This window comes from Mus caroli, chromosome 13 (genome assembly GCF_900094665.2).
Source record: "Mus caroli chromosome 13, CAROLI_EIJ_v1.1, whole genome shotgun sequence".
In the NCBI taxonomy this organism is placed as follows: Eukaryota; Metazoa; Chordata; class Mammalia; order Rodentia; family Muridae; genus Mus; species Mus caroli.
Window position 1 is genome coordinate 85,664,822 of NC_034582.1, and position 25,361 is coordinate 85,690,182.

The 25,361-nt window shown below is 44.4% G+C and overlaps 2 protein-coding genes across 6 annotated transcripts in view; both read right to left on the reverse strand.

Annotated features, from left to right (window-relative positions):
- The window catches only part of Ckmt2 (creatine kinase, mitochondrial 2), a 23,299-nt gene extending 16,662 nt beyond the window's left edge, over positions 1-6,637 (reverse strand). The window contains exon 1 of the mRNA XM_021180568.2: positions 6,541-6,637. The gene's annotated coding sequence lies outside the window, so the exon portion shown is untranslated. The remainder of the gene's footprint in view (positions 1-6,540) is intronic.
- Positions 6,638-10,175: 3,538 nt separating this feature from the next.
- Rasgrf2 (Ras protein specific guanine nucleotide releasing factor 2) overlaps positions 10,176-25,361 on the reverse strand; it is a 224,913-nt gene continuing 209,727 nt past the window's right edge. For 4 of the 5 annotated variants that reach the window (XM_029468512.1, XM_029468511.1, XM_029468513.1 and 1 more), the window contains exons 22-27: positions 23,419-23,503; positions 20,255-20,452; positions 17,363-17,442; positions 16,080-16,197; positions 15,403-15,471; positions 14,167-14,311 (exon numbers count right to left, since the gene is read on the reverse strand). In XM_029468512.1, the coding sequence (XP_029324372.1) occupies positions 14,219-14,311; positions 15,403-15,471; positions 16,080-16,197; positions 17,363-17,442; positions 20,255-20,452; positions 23,419-23,503 (643 nt within the window). In that variant the 3' untranslated portion in view covers positions 14,167-14,218. Of the gene's footprint in view, positions 14,312-15,402; positions 15,472-16,079; positions 16,198-17,362; positions 17,443-20,254; positions 20,453-23,418; positions 23,504-25,361 lie in introns of all 5 variants that reach the window. The other variant, XM_021180496.1, reaches the window with a different exon arrangement.

Consider the following 25,361-nt stretch of genomic DNA (forward strand, 5'->3'; position numbering starts at 1 on the left):
TCCTCTCCTCTCCTCTCCTCTCCTCTCCTCTCCTTCCTTCCTTCCTTCCTTCCTTTCTTTTATTCGCTCATTTGTTCTTTCCTTCTTTTTCTTTTGAGTTTTTTTTTCAGTTTTAAATCTGTGACTTGGAAAGACCAGGCCCTGCTTCCAAACTAAACTGCATCTCTTTAACCATATATTCTGAAATCCTACCCATAACAACAAACAGGTAAGACTTAGTTTTTGGTGTCTCTATGCTCAGGTTCCATGTCTAGGAGCTGCTCACCAGCTAGAATGGCCAGTTTGGATTCTTAATTATCAGCCACATAGATTGTCTGCTTTCTAGGTACCCTCACAGCCATCCTCAGCAATTACTGTGATGATTCTACAGAGGCTACCCCACAGAAAATGAGCCTTCCAGGATAGCAGGAAACATAAATGTTTGTTTTTCTTTTTCCATTCTTCCTTCCTTCCTTTTCTCCTCCTCCACCTCCTCTCCTTCCTCCTCCTCTCCCTCCTCCTCCTCTCCCTCCTCCTCCTCTCCCTCCTCCTCCTCCATCTTCATCATCTTCATCACATCACAGTGTATTTGGATGAAGATGACCCCCTCTGCTTCCCAGGACTAGAGCTGCTGGATGCCTAACTGCTTTCTGTCCTCACTGGTCCCACGGGAATACTGAGTGGTTTTTCTCAAGCAAGGTTTTCACAGCAGAGTAACAATGGAGGATTAAAATGGGACCAAAGGCCCACCAGCTCCTCATCATGGTTCTGGGAAGTCCCGAGGGGAAATGGAGCCAAAGGGTGTCCCCTGATGCTCTCTCCAAAGGAAAACTATTGACCACAGACTGAAATAGTGTCAGTAGACTGTGGGGTTCAGGGTCAAGCAGAGCAAATGACAATGACATATTTCACTGATGGTGAAACCGTTTGTGGAGACAAAGGGAGAAGGAAGGAGGCCAGCGAGGACAGGGAACATGGCTTTTTAAAAAACTTACTCATTTGAAGATGTTAACAATCTATGATATGGCAGTTTCTACAGTTACTAAACTGGAGAAACAAATGCTCATGTCTCCCATGCTGTATGCTAAGCACATGATCCTAAGGTTTAATGGGTACCATCCCATGTCATAGTCTCTACAACCCCATCAGATACCCGTGTTATCTGTCTCACAGGTTAGGGAATGGAAGTGAAGCAAGGCAAAGCACCAGGGATCACAGTGTCTGCAAGGAGTAGTGCTGGGATTCACAGCCAGCAGTCTGCCTTGCCATTCAAGGCTCCAAGCAAGTGTCCTCTCCCTGGAGTCATGTGATAAGGGATGAAAGTGTCAAGAAGCTCTGGCGTGGCCTGGTACTGTGCTGTGTGAGAGACTTCATAAAATCTTAACCATCATAAAGTAGTCCTTGCCTTCTATTCCAAGAGACAAGCATCATGTCATACACTGCAGAAAAAAAAATAGTAGAAACGGAGTAGACACCTCACAGTCATGAGAGGAAGCAGAAGACCATGATGCAGCCAGTGGCTCAATTTACTGCTTTCTAGGTCTCTTTTAGGTAGAGGAGGTGGCCATCACTGTCAGCAGCATCGAACTACCATTTAATGCTATAGAAACAAAGGTGTCCCTTATTTTGTGTCTAAATCCAGAATCTTAAAGAGGAGGTCACATCATCCAGGACCATAATCATCAAGTGCAAATTTGGCTCTGCAAGGAGCCTACAAGAGAACATTTGCCTGGAACCTGAAGTGTTTAAACGGGGACTACTATGTCTAGAATTTGTGGAAGCTACCATCAAAGGCCGCAGGGAAAACCCATGTGCAAATTTAATTATTCCAAACTTTATTTTTAATGATGATAGAGTTTTAACCTCCCTTGTAGCCTAGCACCCACTAGTGGTTGTGGAAAAGAAAGGATACGGGGGAAGTGGGCTGTTTAGAAAGGATCTTTGGAGCAACCCCCATCTGTGTTATCTGGAAATCAGAAGTTCGGTTCACAGGTTTGCAGGCAGTGGCAGCTCCATACACTCGCAAACATCTCAGGGATACACCAGCTTTCTAGTTGGGTAGAGTCAGGTTAGCAACAGTGATGACATGACTCAGGAAGATAAAGCCTGGGGATGTGGTTCTTCTCTATCCTGAGGACACACGTTTCCCTAGTTCTGGGTGTGACAATGGGTTAGGCAGGAACACTTGTCCTCCATGGACACCCATCCAGACCTTGGCACGTTTATGCTCATTCAGCCCACAGAGACGGTTCTGGTCTGCTCTCTGCTGTAGGGTATCCCAGAGATGGACAGGGAGCCTTCTGCAGGCCAGGGCATACATAGCTGACCCAGTTTGCCCCTGTAGAAAGGCAGCTGAGTAGAATATAAGGCAGATGGCAGGGTGTGGTCTTCCTCTGGTACTGAAAGGATCCTTCTGAGACTAGATGAGGTGCATGTAGAGGGGCAGAGGTCAGGAGTAAGTGCTGCCCTTACATGAACCAACCCCACCTACCACTGACTGAGGGACCTTGGTGCATGGTTAGATGGATTTAGAATCACCTAGATAGCTCTGTGAAGTGCTGTGGGAACCTGAAAGAGGAAACAAGAAAGAGCCAGCAACATAAAAGCATCCAGGATTTTGTCCAGCATTGTGCTTAGGAGGAGAGATGAAGCCCCAGGATGAGGACAGAGGTAGAAGGATTTCAGGGCAACTCTGTAGTTGCAAAGGAGCCAGGAACAACCAGCCCATAGGGGGAAGGGTCATAGTATGCTCTGTGTTTAGAATATGGGAGGTACTGCAGCTGTTGCCCCCACTTTCCTAGACACATGGTCTATGATTCATTCCTAGATAACAAAGAAAAAAATCTCACAGGAATGAGTACACATAATTATGGTTTTGTAACAGTAATACAACTCTCTCTCACACACACATACACACACACATACAAACACACACATACATGCATATATATTTGCTTTGTGTGAGCATCAAGAACACTATTGAAGATTATTCGTGAAGCACTAAAGGGTTAGTCCACAGCTATATATTTGGAGGAGTCAAGTCATTTGTTTTCCTCCTAGTGGAACCTGAAAAGCATCGCTTAAGCACAAGTACAGTCGTGATATAGAAGGAGAATGATAGGCATAAAATTATTTGTGTGAAAATATCCAAGCATCTATTTGCCCATCTGCAAGAACGATCCTGCCCGATGCGTGTCTTGACTCGGCTGCCCAAGCTAAGCCACCGATGTTGCCCAGGGAAGCTCAGCTGCCTCCTTTCTGTGATAGGTGTGGCAAAAAGGAAGGAGCAGGCTGCAGTAGTCACTAAATAAATGGGGACCTTTCCCTAACATCTTAGGGTTGATCTTCTTCACTTCCTACTCTAGTCTACCACCTCAATGATCCCAAATATTTATCTAGCCAGCCTTGGATGACTCCTTTGAAAGCCTATTTATTTCAGTTTTTCAAAAATCATCTTAAGTGTTGCATTTAATTGCCAAATGTCCTCCTTTCTTTTTTAATTGAACTCCTACTCCAGCCCAACGGTGCAAAGGGTTTGACAAGCATCATTAGACTTTGCAAGAATCCTGCCACGCAAGCTTTATTTGGCTGAATGGAAGTCTAGTGGCCTTTTCTAGCTCCAAGTGCCTAAAGCCAGATTTGTTACCAGTTCTGACCCAGGTTCATGTGACTCCAGCACTCACCTACAGTACAGCCTTGGCCAGCAATCAGAAGAGCATTGCTCTCGTAAGTCAGGACTTAGGTGTGCCCCATGTCACTCCAAGAGCCCAGAAACACTGTTACCACAACCATGCCAAGGCACAGGATTGTCACCTTGGATCACGTGACTCCTCCCTGACTCCCAGAACATTTGAAGCATGTTCTCTTCCCTTCAGGCTTCTACAGAAGTGCCTGGGATTCCAGACATTTCTGTGCACACTCCACTCTGACATTAGGCACTCGGTGTGCCTGCCAAGCCCCGCAAGGGACACTACACAGGCCTTGCCTTTCTTAGAGGCTGCAAGGACTTCATTTCTCTCTTCCCATCCTCTTTCCCTCCATATAGGGCTAGATATAAGAGGGAGGATGGGAGTGCGAGGTATTGTCTATAGCTCTTACTCGGAGAGGCTGAGTATCTCTTTCCTTTATGTGGAACAGCTTTTTTACTCTTGGTTTGAAAAACATGCTTTTTAATAGCATCTGGATAAAATTGTGTAGAATTTTGGAACTCTAAGCCAGGAAATATTTATGGGGGGGGGCAATGTATAAGAACATAGCCTGACTAAGCCCAAGGTATTCATGCCTACATTTCTTCTCTGCAGCAAAGAAGGAAAGCCACAGTGATCAGTTTAGGCAGAATGCTAAGGAGCTGTGATTTTTTTTTTTTAATTTTCTGTCCCAGTTGGTGGACTGGATCCCAGATTCCTGATTTTCTTTCTGGCTCTGTAACAACATGAGCTATCCCACTCCTGAAGCTTCAGTTCCCTCTGGGTGCCCTGGAGATGGGACAGTGTGTGCCTTTCTGCTGAATCAGAGTTATTTCTGCTCCATCCTTCTGAGCGAGCTTTACCAGGCTAGAAGACAGATGAAAGGCGGAAGTCGTGGGGAGCCAATGTCAGCTGCCAAAAGAGTCACCCCAAACAGAAGGTGTACCTACTGCTTTCCACCACCAGAGGATTTCTGAGAAAATTCATGATGCTAGTCTTGTAGGCAATCAGAAATGGCTGTGGCTTCCTAGTTGTAAGATGGCACACGGGTCCAATTACCTCATGTGACAGGATGCAGGATCAACCTTAATGGGCACCCCTGACCTTCTCTGTCTGACTCAGCAAGTAGGAAGTCATAAGCCAAAGACATAGGGTTCTTTCCCAAGAGACAGGTCTTTCCCAATGCCATTTGGGATGGCATGGGATCCTTTCAGAATTATCTTTCAAGAGAAAACATTTCCAAGAGAATAGGAAACTAAAGGCCACCCTGTCCTCTGAACAGCTGTAACAGAGTGGGATGTCATCCTCTCTGATGATGCAGGGGTTCATATGACCTCTAACAGTAACCTTCAGGGTTGGCTCTGTGTGGGAGACCTGGCTCAACAGACAAGAACTCCCAGAATGCTGGACACTGATTCCACATGTGACCTCAAGGAAGACTAGTAGATTTTCCTCTGCTCTATGACAGAGATGAGAACTCAGGGCCTTTGGGGTTGGACTGAGTCAGCCCCAGACTCAGCCCCATTCTACCTCTGACCTCACCATACCTCCTCATTCCAAACCCCAACCCCTGCTTCCTGGCTTTGCCTCTGCTACTTTTTTTTTTTTAAAGAGAGGCTGCCCTGGTCCCCTGTCCATGCTCTGACACTGATTTTACCAGGAAACTGTGCATAGCTTAGCCCACAGACATGACTGGCTCCATGCATAGGGGCTTTGAGAAAGGTGCCTCCCAGCGTGAGTGGCAGGCAAGGCCTCAGCAGCCAACCATGTCTGGTCTTCCTGCCACCCCTGATGTCATTTTCTCCACGAAAGGACAGAATAGAAGGACACAGATGGGAGAGGAAGTGAGAGATGTCCACTGGGAGAGCAGCCTCCTGGGAAGTCTACAGTTAATCTAACAGCACGTTGTTCTGACTGCTCAGCTAGCACTGTGCTGGTCATAGAACCTGGCTGTACTTTTGGAAGGTTCAGAGGACAACAGTGAGGGTAAAGGGTGCTTTGGTTTGTTGGGCTAGTGTCACTTTTCATACATTCAAAGCAGAGCTTCCAAAGGCATGGACTTCACAAACAAGGGCAGGCTGACAATGACAATCTTCCAAGAGCCAAGCAAGTAAGTAAGCCATATGAAGCTTATTTTTCATTTTCAGTATATCAACTCTTTCAGGACTGAATGTCTGGCAGTAGCATTAGCCAGTTAAGTGGAATCCAGCCCATTAGCAACCAATTTTGCTCTTTTGGAGAGCCTCAAATCAACGTAAATTTTCTAGCTAATTCATGCCAAGTCATTAGGCATCTCTTTTGATGCAACTGAGGAAAAACACTACCAGACACGAGTGGATTGGTCTCTGCAAATTATTAGAGAATGAAATGTAACATCTAAACTTATCACTTATCCCAAGTTTTGGGTCAAAATCCCACATTTAGATGTTTTTCCACAGAATTTCCTTTTTTTTTTTTTTTTTTTTTTTGAGACAGGGTTTCTCTGTGTAGCCCCAGCTGTCCTGGAACTCTCTCTGTAGACCAGGCTGGCCTTGAACTCAGAAATCCGCCTGCCTCTGCCTCCCAAGCGCTGGACTAAAGGCGTGCTCCACCACTGCCCAGCTCCACAGAATTTCTTGATTTACTATGAAACAGAGGCACTGCAAGCTAAGGTTCTGGGTTCTCTGGTTGAGCTGCCAGTGCTCATGCCCGGGGGAAAAACGTGATTCCAGGCAAGGGCAACCCTCTTGCCACATCATGTTCCCATTTCTATATGGCCCACAGTTTCTTACTAAGTGTTGCCTACATGGTTGTGGGTCCCATGTGCTAAGGCTCACCATGGTTGGTTCTAGTACTGTCCTTTAGAAAGACCATGCATTTGGAGCATCCGACTGACCTTGAAGCTGGAGGAGTCTGTCGTATCCAGATCCTGCTGCGTGCACACAGCCAAGAAGTGTAACAAGAGCCTGTGGGGCTCAGCCTAGAAAAGGCTACTTTGCTGGGCGGGGCTGGAGTCCTTCTTGACCAATCCGTCATGAGACCTCCACCTACACAGGCTCCCCCAGCTGTGTCCTTGAAGGCCAGCCTCTGACTCTTCTGCTATTGGGCCAGGTGTCCTTTCTAGAACCTGCCATTTCTATGAAACATTTGCCTGTCCCTGAACGGGCAGACCTTTGACTTGGCTTGCCAGCCTGGTCTGCAGACAGTTTTTACTCTGAGAGGGAGTTCCTCTCTGCAGCTCACCTGGTTGGGGGCAGTCCTAGCTTAGGGTACAAGGGTCAGCAAAGGAAACTACCTGCTAGGAAAACACTTCTCTCGGAAGGGAAAGGCTGGTCCTGGAGAATAAAGGCTGAGAGGAAGTCTCAGGTGATCTATTTCCAGCTGTTAGAGAACCAGAAGCAATCAGGAAGGCCTCCTTACAACTTGTTGTCTGGGACTTGGGTTCAGGGACAATCAACGATCGTCACTATCACGTTCAAGATCAGGATATCTGAAGCAGAGACTAGACTCTCTCACTTTCTATTCACACCAGTTTATATGACCACTGCACAGCCTAGCAGACCGTATCCCTGCTAAAAATAGCTTCCTAGGGCATCTGCTAAATAAAGGTTCCTATGAATAGCAACAAACCACCCGGGTTCTGGACAGCAGCCCTGCCATTTCAAAGGAGATTGCCTCTGCTTCTCCTGGCCATCACGTACTCAGCTTCCGCAGCCATATCAGCGTCACCAGCTCAAACCTCTCTCTCCCTTCTTAGGGTACAGCCAGACCCAGAGAGTTGTTGGATAGAGGGATAGGGGACAAGAATTGTGGTCCCTAAGCAGGTCAGTGTCCTTCTTAGCTAAAGTGTCTTTAAACTTGACCCGAAGTGTCCTTAAACTTGACCCACAGCAGAGGTAGTTTATTCAGTCTTTTCATTCGATGCAGATTGGGGGAGGACAGGAGTGGGGGGTCTGGGAGGTATGTGTGTGCAGTTTCTCATCTAATTTTCTCCAATGTATGCTTAAGATTTAACCACTATGTGTTTGTTACAGACTAGTGAACGTGTGCACTGCTGTCTGCTAAGACATGGCTTTCACTGATCAGAAAGCTTTTTGTACTACCTTTCAACGTGTGATATACTCAGATATTTTCTAGACTTTTCAGTTGTTTCATTAGAGCAATCCAAATGGTGCAAGCCACAATGACTTCATGATCCTCCAGAATCTCAGAGCCAACTGGCATGCTCTATCATCTCAGATCACAGTTCTTGGGCCCCAGTGGCCTCCTCTGGAATCACAAGCACCAAGCTGTGGGACTGTGAGACCTGAAGGACTTTGTAGCTAGGACAGGGTAGTGGGGAAGTGGAAGCTTAGTTCTTCTCAAATACCACTTGTGCATACACATATTTGTTTCAAAGTCAGTCCCAGTGACCTGATACAGCCTGGCCCCCAGATCCAGAGCACCACAAGGCTTTGGGGAGAGTGGCATAGAGTTTTAAAGAATGGCAGTTACAAAAACCAAATTCCTCCTTTTATTTCCCCTTAATTTTGTGATAATCAGCATCTAGGGATCCCTCTATACCCCTACCTCCACAGCTTACATTTTACAGATTACATGTATATTTTAGTGAGTTGGGTCAGAAGTTGGGGGACATGGTGAGAAAATAAGTTTCTGTCCCCATCTAAGCTGGGGATGAAGAAGCTGTAACAGGGACAAGAAACCTCTACAAGTGACAGACAGAGGTCATTGCACGCTTCTAAATACTCACCCCACACAGTTCCTGTTGAATTCTTTCTATCACGTTCTCATCAGAGTCAGCTCCTTCAGGCTCCTGTCAGCGTGGGGGTGTGGCTAAAGAACAGAAGCATGCATCCAACTACAGCGGCACTTGCTTTCAGGGAATTCTGCTCTAGCTTTCTTTCCTGACTCTCTCTGGCATGTGGGTAGAGTAGCTCCGAGATAGGGTCATGCAGATAAGAGCATTGGCTTGGGAGGTGGTCAAGCAGGAAGAAAGTGAAAAACCTGTGTGTCCTTGTGTCCCTTCAGTCTTTGTGGTCCACGTCACAACTGAGAGAGCTAGAGGACCTCCTTTTGTACTGTGTCCCTGTGTTCAAATGCTGAACCCCGACTCAGCTCTAGATGTCACAAGAACTTCTTCTATGTATTTTCTTTTTTTCCTTTTTTAAAATTAGATATTTTCTTTATTTACATTTCAAATGCTATCCCAAAAGTTCCCTATACCTCCCTCCCCCCACCCCGCTCTGCTCCCCTACCCACCCACTCCCACTTCTTGGCTTTCCCCTGTACTGGGGCATATAAAGTTTGCAAGACCAAAGGACCTCTCTTCCCAGTGATGGCAGACTAGGGACTAGGCCATCTTCTGCTATATATGCAGCTAGAGACATGAGCTCCGGGGGTACTGGTTAGTTCATATTGTTGTTCCACCTATAGTGTTGCAGATCCCTTCGGCCCCTTGGGTACTTTCTCTAGCTCCTCCATTGGGATCCCTGTGTTCCATCCTATAGCTGACTGTGAACATTCACTTCTGTGTTTGCCAGGCACTGGCCTAGCCTCACACGAGACAGCTATATCAGGGTCCTTTCTTGCTGGCATATGTATTTTCATATGTATTAGCCAATGTAAGTACTGTAGTCATTCTAAGAAAGGACACAAGTCTTAATTTGAAGGGAGGTGGAGTGGGAAGCAGGGGACTCTGCTCACTCAGAGAGGCAGAGAAAGCACCCTTCCTCCTCATCCGATGTCCCAGAACGAATGGCCCCCTCTCATCAGCTCATAAAACCTCCTTCAGACTGAATGTCTCTCCTTTCTACTTCCTACCTGTCCTTCCGACTCCCTCTTACTCTCTCTGGTTTTTTTCTTAATAATCCAATGTTCCCTTCCTGTCAACTGGTTGCTTGTTTCATGCTCCTGACCTATGGCTGTCTTTATTTAATCCTGTTTACAATATTCAAGTAGAAAGCTCTTGGATTAAAGGTGTGTGCTAGGCTGAGCCACACTACAACTAAAAACAGGGTTTTTTTTCCCAGTAAATAACACAATCTTGGGGTCCACAGTATGATCGAGTATCCTGCAACAGTAAACAGTATGACCATATTTTCATGAACAAAATTGTAAAGAAGATGCAACCTGAGATGGCTCAGGAAGTTCCTGAATGCCAGAGCTGGTAGCTCTGGACATCGGTGAAGCCTGTATGGAAGCTTGAGGTTATCGTTACACGACATGAGCTGCCTGGGCAGGCTGGGTTCTCTGTGTCTTCAAGCAGCAGTCAGACATCGGCTGGGGATGCGACTCGAACAGATCCAAGAGCCAGAAACTGACTGGGAGAAGCAGATCCTTTATGTCTTTTTGGAGGACCCTATCTTCTAATTCTCTGCTTAGTAATTTAGTCTGAAAAATGTGTTCTTCTAGGTGTTCTTTGTACTTGAACTGTAGAAGTAAAAGAATGAATACATATGGGAGCTGATTGACGTGAAGGGCATTGTCAACAGTGGGAAAGGATATAAATGAAGAAATCACGAGGCTTTTAAGTACGGAAGGAAGGCGAAGTTTAATTTGCATGTTGGCATAACCTACGCCTCACTTGGCAAGTGCTCAGCCACAACACAAATCTCTCCTTAGAGTTACAAATGACAGCAGATGTGCAAAGTAGCCAGATACAAACAATGTGTTTCACTGACTATCACATGTGTTCGCACACAAAAGCACACACATACATACAAATAATAAGTACATTTAATTCCTCTGCAAAAGAGAGCTGAGAATGGCAGTTACCTCACAACTGTACAGCACTTTAACGTTTACATTCTGACCCCTTCGGTCATCAGGACAGTCTAGTGAGGTAGACAGCACGGGAATTATGATTAATCCCATGTTGCAGATGAGAAAAGTGAGACTTGGAGGTGTAAACACTGGCCTATGCTTTTCGGTGGATAGTGCAGAGCTGGGCTGAGACTCATGTCTGGCCCAGTGCTGCTTCACCGCCAACTTTCTGGTTCAAACTAAAATGTGTAGAGACAGCGGTTCAACACTGTGAAGTAGGGTGAGTGTTTGCCTTGAGCAGACCAGATCAAGGACAGTCAATGGTTATCTTAATGCCATGTCCTGAAATGGAACATCAGTGGAAATGGGAACCCTGCTAGGTCACTCACCTACGTGTTTGCACCTACAACAAAAGGTCCCTCTCTATTTCTGTTCTGTTCTGCTTTAAGATACCAGTGGCCTCTGAAAGGACAACCGTTACTTTCCACCGACTAGAGCCTTATTTCCAGGAATCATGTAGTGGTGCACATCACTAGACTTACACTCTTATTCCTCACAGAAATGAAAATAAATTCCGTTCATGAATCTCTTCCTCCTGTGGACATTAATTAGCCTGGCTAAAAACCACATAGTATGTTATCTCTTATGCTGTTTCGACCATAGTAAGAATGATAACCCTTGCGGTTTAAATTTCAAAGAAACATATTTAAAACAAGAGAAATTTTGTAGGGGATGACATTAAAGTTGAAAAGAAGAGCTAAATTAAAACCCCCTTTTTTTTTCTTTTTTGAATGTGAAAGCTGACAGATTTCGGAATGGCCACTGAATTGCATTACTCTTTAGGTAAGATGCGATGTCTGCTGCCCCACGGTTTCGCCTCACCTAACATGAAAGAAAGGGGACTGCCCTTTGTCACATTAAACAGCTCACAGTGGAGGTTTCTCTTCCAGATGATCCAGCATCCATGATTTTCATGTTTATATGTAGTCCTTTGAGATGCACAAACAAACAGCAAAGGAGACTTTGTGTTAGGGACATGCTATTATTTCCACAGCAGTTTAAAATCCCCTCTTTCAATTCCTCTGTTAAATTGCTAAAGAAAACTGACAGCATTGTGCTTCAAGCCTGAGACTGTCACATGTGATGGAGGGCTTCAGTAAGAGATTTGTTTCTGTAGCAAGAGTAGAGATATCTTAGGCACCCCAAGGTCCTCATAGCCATGCCACCGACTAGCAAGATGATGTGTTCATTTGAAAGCACGAAAACAGGTTGATTGCCTGTTAGTTTTTCAGTACACGTGTTCGCTACTTCATATTTAGAAGCTGGCCTCCCAAGTGCTCTCACAAATGCATCTGCTAACGGAGGGTGCTGGCAGACACAGACATGCATTACACACAATACACGACACGGACATACGATACATGCATGCATCGTATCCCACAAGGACATAGAAAGCTTCAAAGGACAGACACTTCCACCAATCACAAGAAAAACCACAAATTGCTCTGGTGAATTTTAAATGTGACCAAGTTGAGGTGTTTTGTTTCTAAATGTGCATTCCTGCCTTGGATAATCCACACATGATCTGGTTCGCTTTAGCTCTAACAAGCTGTAAGAAATTCGGAGTAAAACAATGGCAGTACCCACAGATGACCACTGGGGGCGTTTCCAACATTCTGGGAACAAGCTCCATAGAAAAGCTGCATTTCAACAGGCGAGGAGCATGAGAAATTACATTTATCTGTTTGTTTGCCTCCCCCCCACCCCCAACAATGGCTGTATTGACCTCTGGAATACAACATTGGAGAAATAGGATCCCAAACTCCCAAGCAAAGTGCACACAGAGCCATCCTCTGAAGGACAGGGGTGGAGTGGAGGCAGAGTGGGGTTGGAGTCAATGTGGGTACTCCTTCCCTAGTGGTATTTTTCGTGAAATTGGTATGCTGTGGTCCTCGCAAGAATGCTAACAACCTTTACTCCTTTTCTGTAAGATCTTGTTTGGCCTCTGAACACCAAGAAACAAGTCACAAGGTATGCACAGCTAGGATCCAGCATCCTATGTTTTCATCATGCATCACGATGCAACAATCTCTTATTTGAAACCGAAGAGAACAAACAAGCAACTCAGGAAATAAATAAACAAAATGGAAAAAAGCATCCATAAGTGTCCCTGTGGGACTTAGTGCTACACTGTTGGCTAATATGAACCAGCGAAAAGACTTCTGGAGTGGAATTCATATAATATAAATATTTTTTTCTCAGTTTATATTTCTCTATGCAGTTATATACAAGGATGACCACTACTGTGCAGGAAATGGACCTTCACTAGTTCTATGGTACATTACCAATGGTAGCTCTGAAGCCAGCAAGTGGAAAGCACTAGCTCGTTGTTAGCTCTACCACATAATTAAAATGCAAGGGAAGAGGGGAAATGGCCAGGCAGGTCAGTCTTCATGGTCAGCATCAATAAGTATCATGCTTCTAAGAGAAAATGCCAGGTCTGCTAGGCTCAGGTAAAAGTAACCCCCGCTGCCATTGCTGCCTTCTTTTAAAGCAGTGTCTCCTTGAGGCTAGGAGAGGGCGGTGATCAAGGAGAGCCTCATCCCTTTAACAGCAGACATTGTGAGGAGGCTGAGCCCACTTTATCAGGCTTGGGTGCAAGGCACTCCCCCCGCCCCCGCCCCAGATTTGGTTTTCTGCTGTAAGAGCTGTGGCGTGCTCGGAGTCATTACCCCTGCACTTAACAGTATTCTTACGCAACATGATCTCAAACCCATTTTAAACAAAGATGGCCGAGACAGGAGAAGAGACTATTTACCAACAGCACATGCAAGGATGGGCTCACCAAAGAAAATCCCCAGAGAATGCTCGCTTTAAAGTACAGCCAATACTCAATGCTTATAATGAGCCCAAACAGGTTTGCACATCAGAAAGTGTTTCTGGAGTACATTGGGGGAAAGGAAACAAGTGAGGCCAGCGAAGCTGATTCTTAGGCCTCCATTTCCCCTTGGTTAAAGTCATTTCTCTTCACAGCACATTCCAGTTTGGTCAGGTGACTGACATGGGCATGCACTTTACTGAAACCTCCACACTTGGCTTCTTGGGGCCACCAATGTCTCAATGAAGCCCCCACTCAAGTCTGTGGGACACTGGATACTTATAGCTAAGGAAGTGCTACCCACGATACACTTGGTTTTTAATCTTTCATGGCCTGTCCCATTGCCCAAAGGCTAAAAACAGCTGTTTTCAGAGTACATCACTCCTCCCAGGCACGGAGCACACACTGAGAACCACACACATGCTGCATACTGAAACTGCTTCTGTGCTGGGCCCAGAAAGGAAGCTTCAGGCTGGCCATGATGCTTGGTGTAAAGGAACTGTAATAGAAGCGATGAAGTCCTAGAGGACTGGTAGAGGTGAGCCCAGGCTAGCAGAGTGACAAAGAAACATTGCAGGTCTTCTCTGTGGGACCTTGTCCTTGAGTTCTAACAGAACAGGGGACAGGGGAGATTTACCTTCATTCCACTTCATTACAATTGTTACCAGCATCTCTGTATTACATCCCATATACAAATTGAGCCATCAGCTTCCCTACGCTTCAAAGTTTACACCTTCCCACCCCAGCCTGGGGTATCTGTCTTTGGTCCATGGAGCTGGGTTTCACTGTTGCTAGAGACAGATTTACAGTCCAGTTCCATCTTTGGTGGTGAAAGGAGGCAGGCGTTGTCCCTCTGGGTCCCCCCCCACCCCCCCGTGCCATGTGTGACCGCTTTCCACAGAATTCCAATGGCCTCAGGGACAAGGCCAAATCTTCAAGCAGGGAGTCGAGGTTCAATTTTGAGTGACAGGTCATAGAGTGTATCTTCGTCTATGACAAGGGCTTTGTCAAGCAGGTATTGTATGACCTGAAAAAACAAGTAAGAGAGGGAGACAGAGACCTTAGCTGATGTTCCTCCCAGAAGATCAACTATATATTTTTGAATTCACCTGACATAACTCAACATTTTCCCTGAGACACTTATGCAAAACAAAAATTAATGAACATATTATTATAAAAGTAGTCCTTTCCTATCCTCTGGTCCCAGTCAGTGTCCTTAAGAGCACATGTGATCTCAAATGTGTTACTGTGTGTTTATATGCATTACGCAGAATTAATGCTTACAGTATTAATTTTAAACTTGCAGTGATAAACATTGGGTTTGGCTTTCTTTATAACACAGGCACGTGGGGTTCTCGTGGCTTACAGCTTTGAGAGTGCGGCCTAGCAGCAGCTGTCATAATGGCACACTGATACATACAGAGTTGCATTTTACAACAACACAGTCGGGTGAAACCATGTTGGCTTGCTTCATGCTGTTCATGTGTGCATGGGACAGATACCAGAAATAAGGAAATGAAAGGGCACTGGAAATGAAGATGTAAGGATGGGAGGGATTTCTATGAAAACATATCTTCTTGTTGAAGTATAATGTTCATAACCCATATGTGTATAGTTTTGACAAATACATAAATTCACTGTTCTAGTCTGATTTCTGTTGCTATGGAAACACCATGACCAAAAGCAACTTTGAGAAGAGAGGGTTTATTTCACCTTATACTGTATAGTCCATCATTGAGAGGAGCCAAGGAGATAGTTTCAAGAAAGGAACTGAAGCAAGGAACTATTTTATTTTATTTTTTATTATTTTATTTTATTATTTTATTTTCTTTTATAAAGCTCAGTCTACTTGTAAAATGAATTTTATGATCTAGAGAGGTTGAAATGGGATGAAGCACGAGCGACATAAGGAAGAGGGTTAGATCCCAAGAAACATACATAGGCTGGACAAATTAAAGTGGATGAGTTGACCCTTTTTCTCCTTTCGACTTGCTGATCATTGCTACTTTAGGTTCTTACCCCAAGGCAGCTTTTGCTATTATCGATCCTCTGTGTGGTTTTATAGTCTATTAACTTCTATGTCTGTCTTTATAAGTTCTCACTTGTGCACATTGTTACCTTTGGCTGCTGGTCTATGCGGTAAGCGGTCTGCTGGAACTGGCGTATCTCTCGAATAATGTGTGATATCTAATGGCAAAAAAATAAAAAAAGCAATTCAGAAGTACTCCTCTGCCTCACAGACTCTTCTCCCAGAATGATATCCCCGAGTCCTGTCCTCTGTGGGGTAGGAGGGGCCTTGCCTGGTCACTTCCTTTACCTTCAAGTAGCCAAGGGAAAAGCAAACAAGAAGATATTCTTGAACTCATAATCACCAGGTTAGCTGATGCTGGGTGGCCTCAGGATGGCCTCAATCTGGGTGCAGGGAGAAGCTCTAGGTGTTGCTTCTCATGGATTTCTAGCCTCTAGTTTGGTGTTCAGAACATGGGTGTCTAGCAATGAGACTCGTGCATCTGTATACTGGTCAGTGTTATAGAACCATCTCTGGACCTTTATTCCCAACAGGTAAGACCCAGACAGCAAGCAGAAGTGGCTAGCAAAAACAAAACAAAACAACAAAAACCAAGAAACAAAAAAAAACCAAAAACCCTCTTTAACTGGCTAACAAAAGTGGTCTCCCCCCTCTCCCCTCTCCTCTACCTTAAGATGTAGAAGCTAACACTGCCCTATTACCCAGCTTCTTTTCACTAAGGCAAGAAGTCCAATTACAAAAGGCCAATCACAAAATGGCCACTTACCATTCGCATTTTGGAGAAATTGACAAGGCCCTCTTCGGTAAAGTTCGGTGTCCCTTCTTCAATGAATGCCAGATCTGTCAAGTACATCCCAAGGTAAGGGACAGCTGGGGGGTTACAGCTGCAAGACAAAGAAACATGGCTCTTATTCCCTCACACATACAGTTAGAACTCTTCACACAGTGAGACAGATTTTCTGCTTAGCTACTACAGAAATGTTTTAGAAGATGAGGACTTAATATCCATCATAGCTACACACTGAAGTGATGAAGGGAGACACTTGTTTGGGAAAAGTGGGTCTACTTAGTTTTTCCAGTAAGACTCGTGGCTAAGGATATGGCTTCTGGTGCAGAGGGAACAGAGTTTGAATCCCACCAGACCAGTTGCTCAGGGATACTGAGCAGGGCCCTCCCTGGTCTATACTTTTCTTAGCTGTAATAGAGACAGAAAAGGTAGTCTCTGAAGTGTGTTGTGAAGCTAAAGAAAGACATGTGGATACCTAATGTGCAGTGTTTTTAGCATTGAGACATTTAGCAAGTGCTTGCTAGGCTGTCATCACTGCTTCTGATCTAATAGCAATGGATCTACGATTGTTGCTCAGCTTCAGTAGTGGGGCACAAGACTAATGCTCTCCCAGAGGAAGCCAAGTTCATGTGTTAAACCACAATAACACCACTTGCAAGCAAATAGAGACCTTACTATCTCTCTTCCTGTGTGTGTGTGCATATAGAGAATGATATATATATATATATAAAAGACCCAAACTAAATAATAGTAATCAACTGCTTTTGGAATATTTACATAAAAGACATCCCAGGAGATTACTATGTGTAGATTAAGAACTACTAAATTAACAAATTTATATTAAGAGAGATTTGAGTTATGATCATATTTTCTTATCTGGAATATACTTCATAGATTTCTAATATACTTACTCTACTCACAGTATCATAAGATACTCTCTACATGCCCAGTATCCATATATACCATGGTATTTCCATAAGATGCTCTCTATATGCACGATATCCTTCCATATTATGGTACCTCTCTAATATGCTCAGTAGATGTACAGTATCTATACACACCTTGTTACTCCCATAAGATGTTTACTATATGCACAGAATTCCAAGTGAAAAGCAAAATTCTCCAAACACTATAGTGATGGGGACTGCTTTCTATTTCTTCTTCCCAGCAATGTAGGGAGCCGGCGGCCACTATTTGAATGCCATGTGAATCACACAATCATATACTTGGATTGTGAATCAAAATGATTAAGATAGACATACTTTTTGAGAGTCTCTCTGAGGTTTTTAAATCTTCCTTCAGATGAAACAGTCTTCTGAAGTTTGTCCATTAGAGCTTTTGTCTAGAAAGGAAAGAAAAAGTCAGTTTGTCAAGAAAACACTGTAGACACCCTGTCAGTCCTCTTCTTCTGTGGCAGGTGCTGATGCCATCTAATGCTTAAAAGAAGATGGAAAGGAACACACAGAAGTGCCTACATCTATGCTTTTGGCACAGAATGAGGAAAACTTTAAAGAAGGGAAATATTATAATGCAAAGAAGACTTAGGAACCTAAGCACATGGTGAATGAATATCTTGAAGGGGGAGATTTCCTAAGAGGGATTTCAGGACCATTCTCATTCATCTATTGAAGTGCTAAGCATCTGACTCAGGATCTTGCATATGCTGGACAAATGCTCTACCTCTAAGCTACATGCCTAGGCCATAGTGAATCTTTTCAGTATGAATCTCCAAACCATGAGCAAACCTTATTTGCCTGCTTTGCTGTAGACTAAACAATATCTTCCACTCTAAATATTTTCGTTAGTGATCATGCTCATTAGTTTTCCAGAGAAGTTTATTTCTGTACTTTATGAAGACCTAATATGGCTGTTGGAGCTTCTTCCATAGACATGAGAGAATGGCAGAGTGGTGCTGGGGAATTGGATGAGGACTTACTGTGGGTGGGCCACACACATAGACCTCTTGGTGGGGCCTGATCCTCCACGGCTAACTATGAGAAGCACTGGGCATGCCTAGGTTAAAGTTTGTGTGACCTTGTCTTGGGGTAGATCAGCTTCTAGAACAATCCAAGACAGTCATCCCCTTCCAAATTTCTGAGGTCTCAGAAGGGCCTCTGTCCTGATCTGAGACTGGCTGTGCTTCAATGAAGCTTCAGAAGGACAATCTCCCCCTCAGCCACAGATCTAAAGAGTTCCACAGGCCTTCCATGAATCTTACAGACTGATCTCAGATCGCAGGGAGGGAGACAGTGTTGCCAATTTTTTTCATAGGCAGGCACTTCTGTGACCAAGCCCTACTGACTATGACTGGAGTAAGGTACTTGGCTGTGGACACTACCACTCCAGTGAACAATCCAACAACCACAGCCAGTGACTCACACACTGACTGAAATTTGATGTCATTGCAACTGTTACCACAAAATTTGCAATGGTAGTTTTGACATGAGCTCAGCGTCTCTCTTCCTTAGCTATCACTGCATTGCGTGTTTCCTCTAAAAAATCAAGACTACCACTGAAGTCAATTATAGAGAGGGCCCAGAACTTCCTTAAAGGTTGAAGAAGACCTTGGCACAATGCACCAGTTTCAACCAGTTCAACATAACAGTTGCTCATTTATTTTCTGATTGGGATAGTGTGTACATTCATGTGTCAGGCTTCTGTGGAGAGAAGAGATCTGTATAATGAGAAGAGTCGTTACATTATTTTTTGTGACTCTTAAATGAAGTTTTTATTCTTCTTTACACACACACACACACACACACACAGAGAGAGAGAGAGAGAGAGAGAGAGAGAGAGAGAGAGANAGAGAGAGAGAGAGAGAGAGAGAGAGAGAGAGAGAGAGAGAGAGAGAGAGAGAGAGAGTTTTTTAAATGTAAGGCTTTCATTTGTCATTCCAGGCTTTGCTGGCCATAGATGTCTAAGGATCTAAGTTCAGATTCCCAGCACTGCCTTCTTACAAAGGAATAAGGTGGACGGAACCTGTGAGAGCCTAGTTTCTGGCAATCTGAAGAATTTTAAAACAACTCCTGCTTTAGAGAGAAAGGCTCAGAGAGATAAGTGAAGCTAGGAGAAATAATGAGCGCATCTAAAAGGGCCTTAAACCCTCACGGGGCACTAGTACCAAAGCCTTGAAGAAACAGCAGCAGAATATATTTATGTTCATTTGGTCTAGCCCTAAGACACAAACATTGAGGGATACCACTCTCCAATGCCAGTGGGTACATCAAGGAGTTTAGCAAAGTTCTGCCAAATGTCAGGCTAAGAGTGCATGGCACAGATCTCCTTCCAGCAGGCATTAAAATAGGATGGAGCAGCCTGGGAGTGCTTCCAAGACCCTTTATAGGGACCAATGTAGTAATTCATTAACGAAGAGTTCACATGCCAGGCAGAGTCATCAAGGGTAGAGGTGAGATATACCCTAGGCTCAGCACATTAGCAGAGCCAATGGGAGTGGATGAGACAAGGCTAGCCCAACTCCTATGGAACAGTCATGGACTGTGTATACCATGGAACAGGCAATTCACAACAGCCTGCACCTGATGACCAACCTGTGAAGGACTAGGACCAGAGGTGGAGAAGGTCTTCTAGAAGTCCAGATTAAGTCTTCCAGATATAGCCAACTAGAAGCCCTCTCCAGGCCTCCAAAGGCCAGATGGGAGGAGATCCGTATGTTTGTTATTAAAATGGTCTGAGTCAACAACGGAGGTAAACTAAATCTAATCGAAGAAAGGCAGCAGTCATATGTCTGCACACCTAAGTCACCAAGCCAAACATTTAAAGCTGCTTGAAGAATGACACAGGAAAGGTTGAACATCCAGGTCTCTGGGGATGAAGGCTTTGGAGGAGTCTTGGGATGGACAGAATTCACTGGGCACTTCTGGGCTCACTTTCCCTCAGGGAAGAGTTCAGGAAACAAGCTGTGACTGACAGCCATATTGTTTGAGGTTCCCCCCCCCAAAATGTTTTAATGAGTGTTTTGGAGACACACCGGAGGGAAATTAATTAAACAGTGAGAGTAGGGTAATTATCCATTGGCACCTTCCTTTGGCAACTGCACTGCTCATTTCGCTAATGATTTCCTAATTAGCACTATTCATCGATGCTCTCTCTCCTCCTGTCAGCAACAAGGTGTGTCATCACACACTGTGGCTCACCTGCTTGGACACCTTGGCCCAGGTTTTCTTCAGCCTGTAGATGGCACTTCTGTTTAAGGCTGAGGTGATCTCCAGAACACCATTGTAGTTGTGGAGACATCGGCAAATGTCCGCTACTGCCACCCACTTCTCAATGGCGTTGGCACGGGAGCTGATGTCGGCATAATTCATTATCTGGGAGGCCACCAGGTTACTCATCTAAAACAATCAAACAGACCAGGTAGGCTGTCTAAGAGCCAAAATAATACATTCAGATAAATGGCCGAGTAGCCTGTGAACACACAAGGAAAGCAGGCTAAGTGGTACAAAGTCCTCACTCCATCTTTGGATACTCTCTTCCAGAGAGACTGGAATCTATAATGATAATGATAACAGCTCCTAGGAGGGCCTGCTCTTCCTAGGAGCAAAGGCAAGGGCTCTTGGGAATCCATTTTGTTGGAGGAAAAGTTGTGTCTCATTTTAGGAGTAATTGTATCTCAGGGGTTCTTGTCAAGAAGGGAATAAAGTGGGATGAGCCAAGTCCGGAGGAAAGGACATATTGCAGACCATGGTGCCACTCTTTGAGGAACCGTATTCCTTTGCCCCAACTGTGTCTAGATGATATATTCTAGGAAACCACAGTAATCACAGAAAAAGAAAAACCATGAGCCCCCACTTGTCTGAATTCTAAACAGGTCAACCCTCACACCAGAAAATCACTTAGTGTAGAAAAAGAAAGCACCCTTTCTTCTTGTGAAATTTCACTGGCAAAAAACCAAGCAGACTCCAAAGCTAAGGACTATAATTCTAGTACCCAACACCACCCGAAGCAGTTCGACTTCTGCAACATGGAAAGGGCAGACTAGAATCATTATCGAAGGTGTGTGTGTGTGTGTGTGTGTGTGTGTGTATGTGTGTGCGCGCTTGTATCCATACACTAAATCTGATGGGTACCTCAACTCTTTGAAGATAGGCTCTTACAGTGCCTTTGAGTGTTGTGCAGAAAGTCATTAAAACACCTATGAGGGTTAGTTACTTGTTTAGCTTTAATGTAGAGAATGGCATAGAATCCAGTTTGTTGGCAGAAGGTGGCTGTGTTAATCAATAATTTGTTAATAATTGTTAAGTTATCAACAATTTCTAACAAATTAATTTATAACATGATAATTTGTTAATAAAGAATGTTATTCCAATAATTATTCAGGAAGTGGGCTAGGACACATTTGTCTTAGGTGCTAGGAAAAGAAATATAAAGAAATCCATGTTCCTGACTGGTAGCATTTGGAGGTTGAATGTCCCCCATCAACCATGTGTCAATGATCTGGTCCCTAGGTGTGTACTATTGAAAGGGTCAGTGTCAGTTCTTCTAATAAGGAGCCATGGAGTGAAGAGGATTGGGGACACTATGACCCTTCCTGTTCTACTCTTTTACTTCCAGTCTGACCTGAGAGATTCTCCATGCCCATAAACCTTTTCTCTTTATAAGTTCACCATCTTAGGTATTTCATTATAGTAACAGAAAGGTGACTAATACAAAATAGTAACAGAAAGCTGGTCTTAAGGTGCTCCGAGTTCAGCTACGAGGGATAAAGAGCAGAGGGAAATATGTGAGCAAGTAAATAGCATACAGTGAAATGCCAAGCTAGGTCTGTTCTGAGGCTGGAGAGTTGGCTCAGTGGAAAAAGCATCTGCTGTGCAAGTGTGAGGGCCTGAGTTTGCATCCTCAGCATGCACCTGGGCATGACAGTATGCACCCTCACCTGCATCTGCATCTGCACCTGCACCTGCATCTGCACCTACACCTGCACTTACAACTGCAACTGCACCTGCATCTTCACCTGCACCTGCACTTAGAACGGCAACTGGACCTGCCAGAGGAGGGAGCTCACTGGCCAGCCAGTCAAGCCATCTTACTGCTTTGACACCATGCTGCATGAAGTGTCAGAGGGGTGACTGCTCTGGAGCATTGATCTAATTATGGCACTCCCTGACAAAAATCTCTCTGTGATTTCCTCTCACCTTCAGGATACAGCCCCAGCTGTTTAGCTGTTCAACCGAACACCTAGGGCCCCTGCTGATCTGTCATCCTTGTCTCCAGAGGCCTGTTTCTTCATCTGCTATCACATCCTCTGCTCTGTTGCTTCTCCGTTTGCACATTTGTTCTGAGACAGTGGTGAGCAGGGGACAGGAAGGAGGCACAGGCAACTTGAAGTTTCCATGTCTGGATGAAGGCATGGTGATGCCACCACTCACATAAGAAGCCCCAGAACCAGGCTCAACAGTATTACTGGGTCTAGAGCACAAGGCTGTGGCTGTCCTACTATGGGAGATGTCTGGGTCTGGAGCCTGGGGTTGAATCTTTAATTGGAGTGCCCTCTGTGTAGCAAGTCTGAGAACTGCCCAGGTAATGGGTAAGGTAGTATTCCTCAATTATAACTTCACTTAGCACATGTGTATTCTGAGCTGACCCTGTGCAGGGCTCTGTTTGGGGAATCTATACTGCTGTTTTGGGTAGCTTGGTTTTAGGTGACCTGCTAACTTACCAATGCAGTTCCTTTGGTCATATACATACTAGACTGCAGTGAAACTAGACAGGAAGCTTCCTTTTGCCTGGATAGCCCAACGCCACAACCTCGGCTGTTACTTATCCTCTCACAAGATGAAGTCAGCTTCAACAGAACCAATGGAAAACTAGGTATGAAATCTACTCCTCATCTTACAGCTGGAGATGGGTGTGTCTACCACTGCAATAGTGAGTTTATGCTGTAGGCTGTCCTTCCAAGGTCAGCCTTGTCTTGCGAAGTTACACTGATGTAATCTCATTGTCACCACCAGGGGTCAATACAACTACTCACTGTATGAGTTTGCAGTGATTGTTATAAAAATAAGAACAACATCTTATACACCGAATGAATTTTCACCAGACCTGGGAACCATCAAAACCGGACCTCTCGTGACTGGGAATTATCTCATCCCTTTGAGAATGTGAGGAGATTTAAGCTTGTCCTTACTATTCAATCAGCTCTGTTTAAAAAGCGTGACAGTGGGTTTATTTCTGTTTCTGGGGATCAACTCCAGGGTTTTGCGTATGCTTAGACAAGCACTCCTCCACTGAGGTACACTCACTCTCCTAGAGTTGCCTAAAAGCGCAGAACCCACTCTCCTGAGACACAGGCCTTACTCACCTCATTGAAGTGCTGGCTGGTTTTCATGATGTAAGGCGTCCTTTCGTTCTTGTCAAGCTTCATCCAGCCCTGCCCAAGAAACTCTCTGAAAGTTCAGAACAATACACAAAACCAGTGAGGTTTGTAAGAAATGTTGGCTGGACCTTGAGTAGTTGTGCAGATTAGACAGGCACATTTAAGTTAAAGTTCATTGACTAACATTCCTTGTCCCCCACCCCAACAATTGTCACTGGCCATCTCCAAATAATGTGTACAAGTCAAGCCGTCCACCACTTAATACTAAAATGAAAAAGATTCTGCCAGTCTCCAGTGTTTGGAACGTTGTCTCAATTACAGGCTTCTCTGAAGTTAGAAAATGTAGCCAACATAAGAGAAATGAAGTAAATGCTAACTCAACAGTCAAAAAGGCTATTCCCTCTGGGTTAAGTTTCCTAAATGCATCTGTCAAGATCTACACACATAGCCAGGCAGTGGTGGCTCACACCTTTAATCCCAGCACTTGAGAGGCAGAGACAGGAGGATTTCTGGTGTACAGAGTGAGTTCTAGGACAGCCAGGGCTACACAGAGAAACCCTGTCTCGGAAAAAAAAAAAGCCAAAAAAAAAAAAAATCTATACACATATGCCTGAAACATCTACCAGTTATTTCCAGCTGTGGAACTGTGTCCACATTTATATATCTTTCTTCCAAAGATCTTTTGTGACCAAAAAGATTCATTAGAACAGAATTCTTCCTTCCACTATGTTCTGGTTTTCTCTGAAGAATAGCACTTTCCAAGATTGGGGAGCTGAGCTTGGTAGGGAATAGGCTTCTGATGGCCTCCCTGTGCATTCACGAGCAGGTCAATAGACCTTACTGCTCATGGAACAATTGAAATAAGGCACGAGGTAATTATCTTGTGTGTGCACTTAGAAAACAATGTGGAAGGAAACCACTCTACTACATTTCTAATGTAGAAACACTGACTGGATCCTTCTGAAAGGTTCATTGTCTCTTGCTGCTGTTGATTATGCTCTTGGAGCCTTTTCTGCAGGTAGACATAGAAATGTGGACACTGTTCCACAGCGGGAAATAATGGGTAGGTGTTTTAGGCATACACAGAAAACGGGGAAATGGGAGTCCTAGAAGAGACCACAGCCAGAGCCACCATCAAGTTCTCTCTTGGCTCATTCTCCTCTCGTAGAGAAGACAAGAGCTCACCTTCAAAGCTCTGAGGGTAGGGTAGTGAGAAGGTGAGGAGGCAGTGGTGAAAGGGATATTGTGTTTCCTAACCTAAGTCTTCAGAATGTCACTGGGTTCATTTCAATGGTCAGTGGGCCAGATTCCTATTTTAACTCTGCTTCCATGTTCAGGAGTAGGTCTACAAATGCTGGGAAGCCAGAAGAAGAGAAAACAAAACGCATAAAGGAACAGTCTCCATGAGTATTCTTGGGCTCTTCCCTTATACTTTTCTATTACTATAGATATTACTATACATCTAACTGTCTCTCCCATCATCTCTGACCTCATCCCTCCATCATCAGGGTTGTCCTATGTATCACATGAAGCTCATTCCTGGGTCTTCCCCAGCTACACCATTATCTGGTGTAGTTACCAGCTATCATGGATAATGTGTGTTATAGTTGTAATTTGTCTAAACAAAGATCTGTTTATTGGTCTTTCAAATCAGTGTGATTGCTGAAGGCTTAGAGAACCCCCCCCCACACACACACTTTTATACAGGAGAAAATGAAGAGGTGGATCAGCCATGGAGCAGAATGTACTAGTTTACTGAGGTAGATGAAGACCTGAAGTACACATTACAACATCACCTTGGGTCACTGATTCTCAGAGTGAAGCTTTGGAACCCTCCAAACTATTTGGGGTTCTCATGAAAAGATGATTTTTTGGACCACAACCAAACCACTAAATTAAGAATTTCACAGGAAAATTTGTCTGAGAAT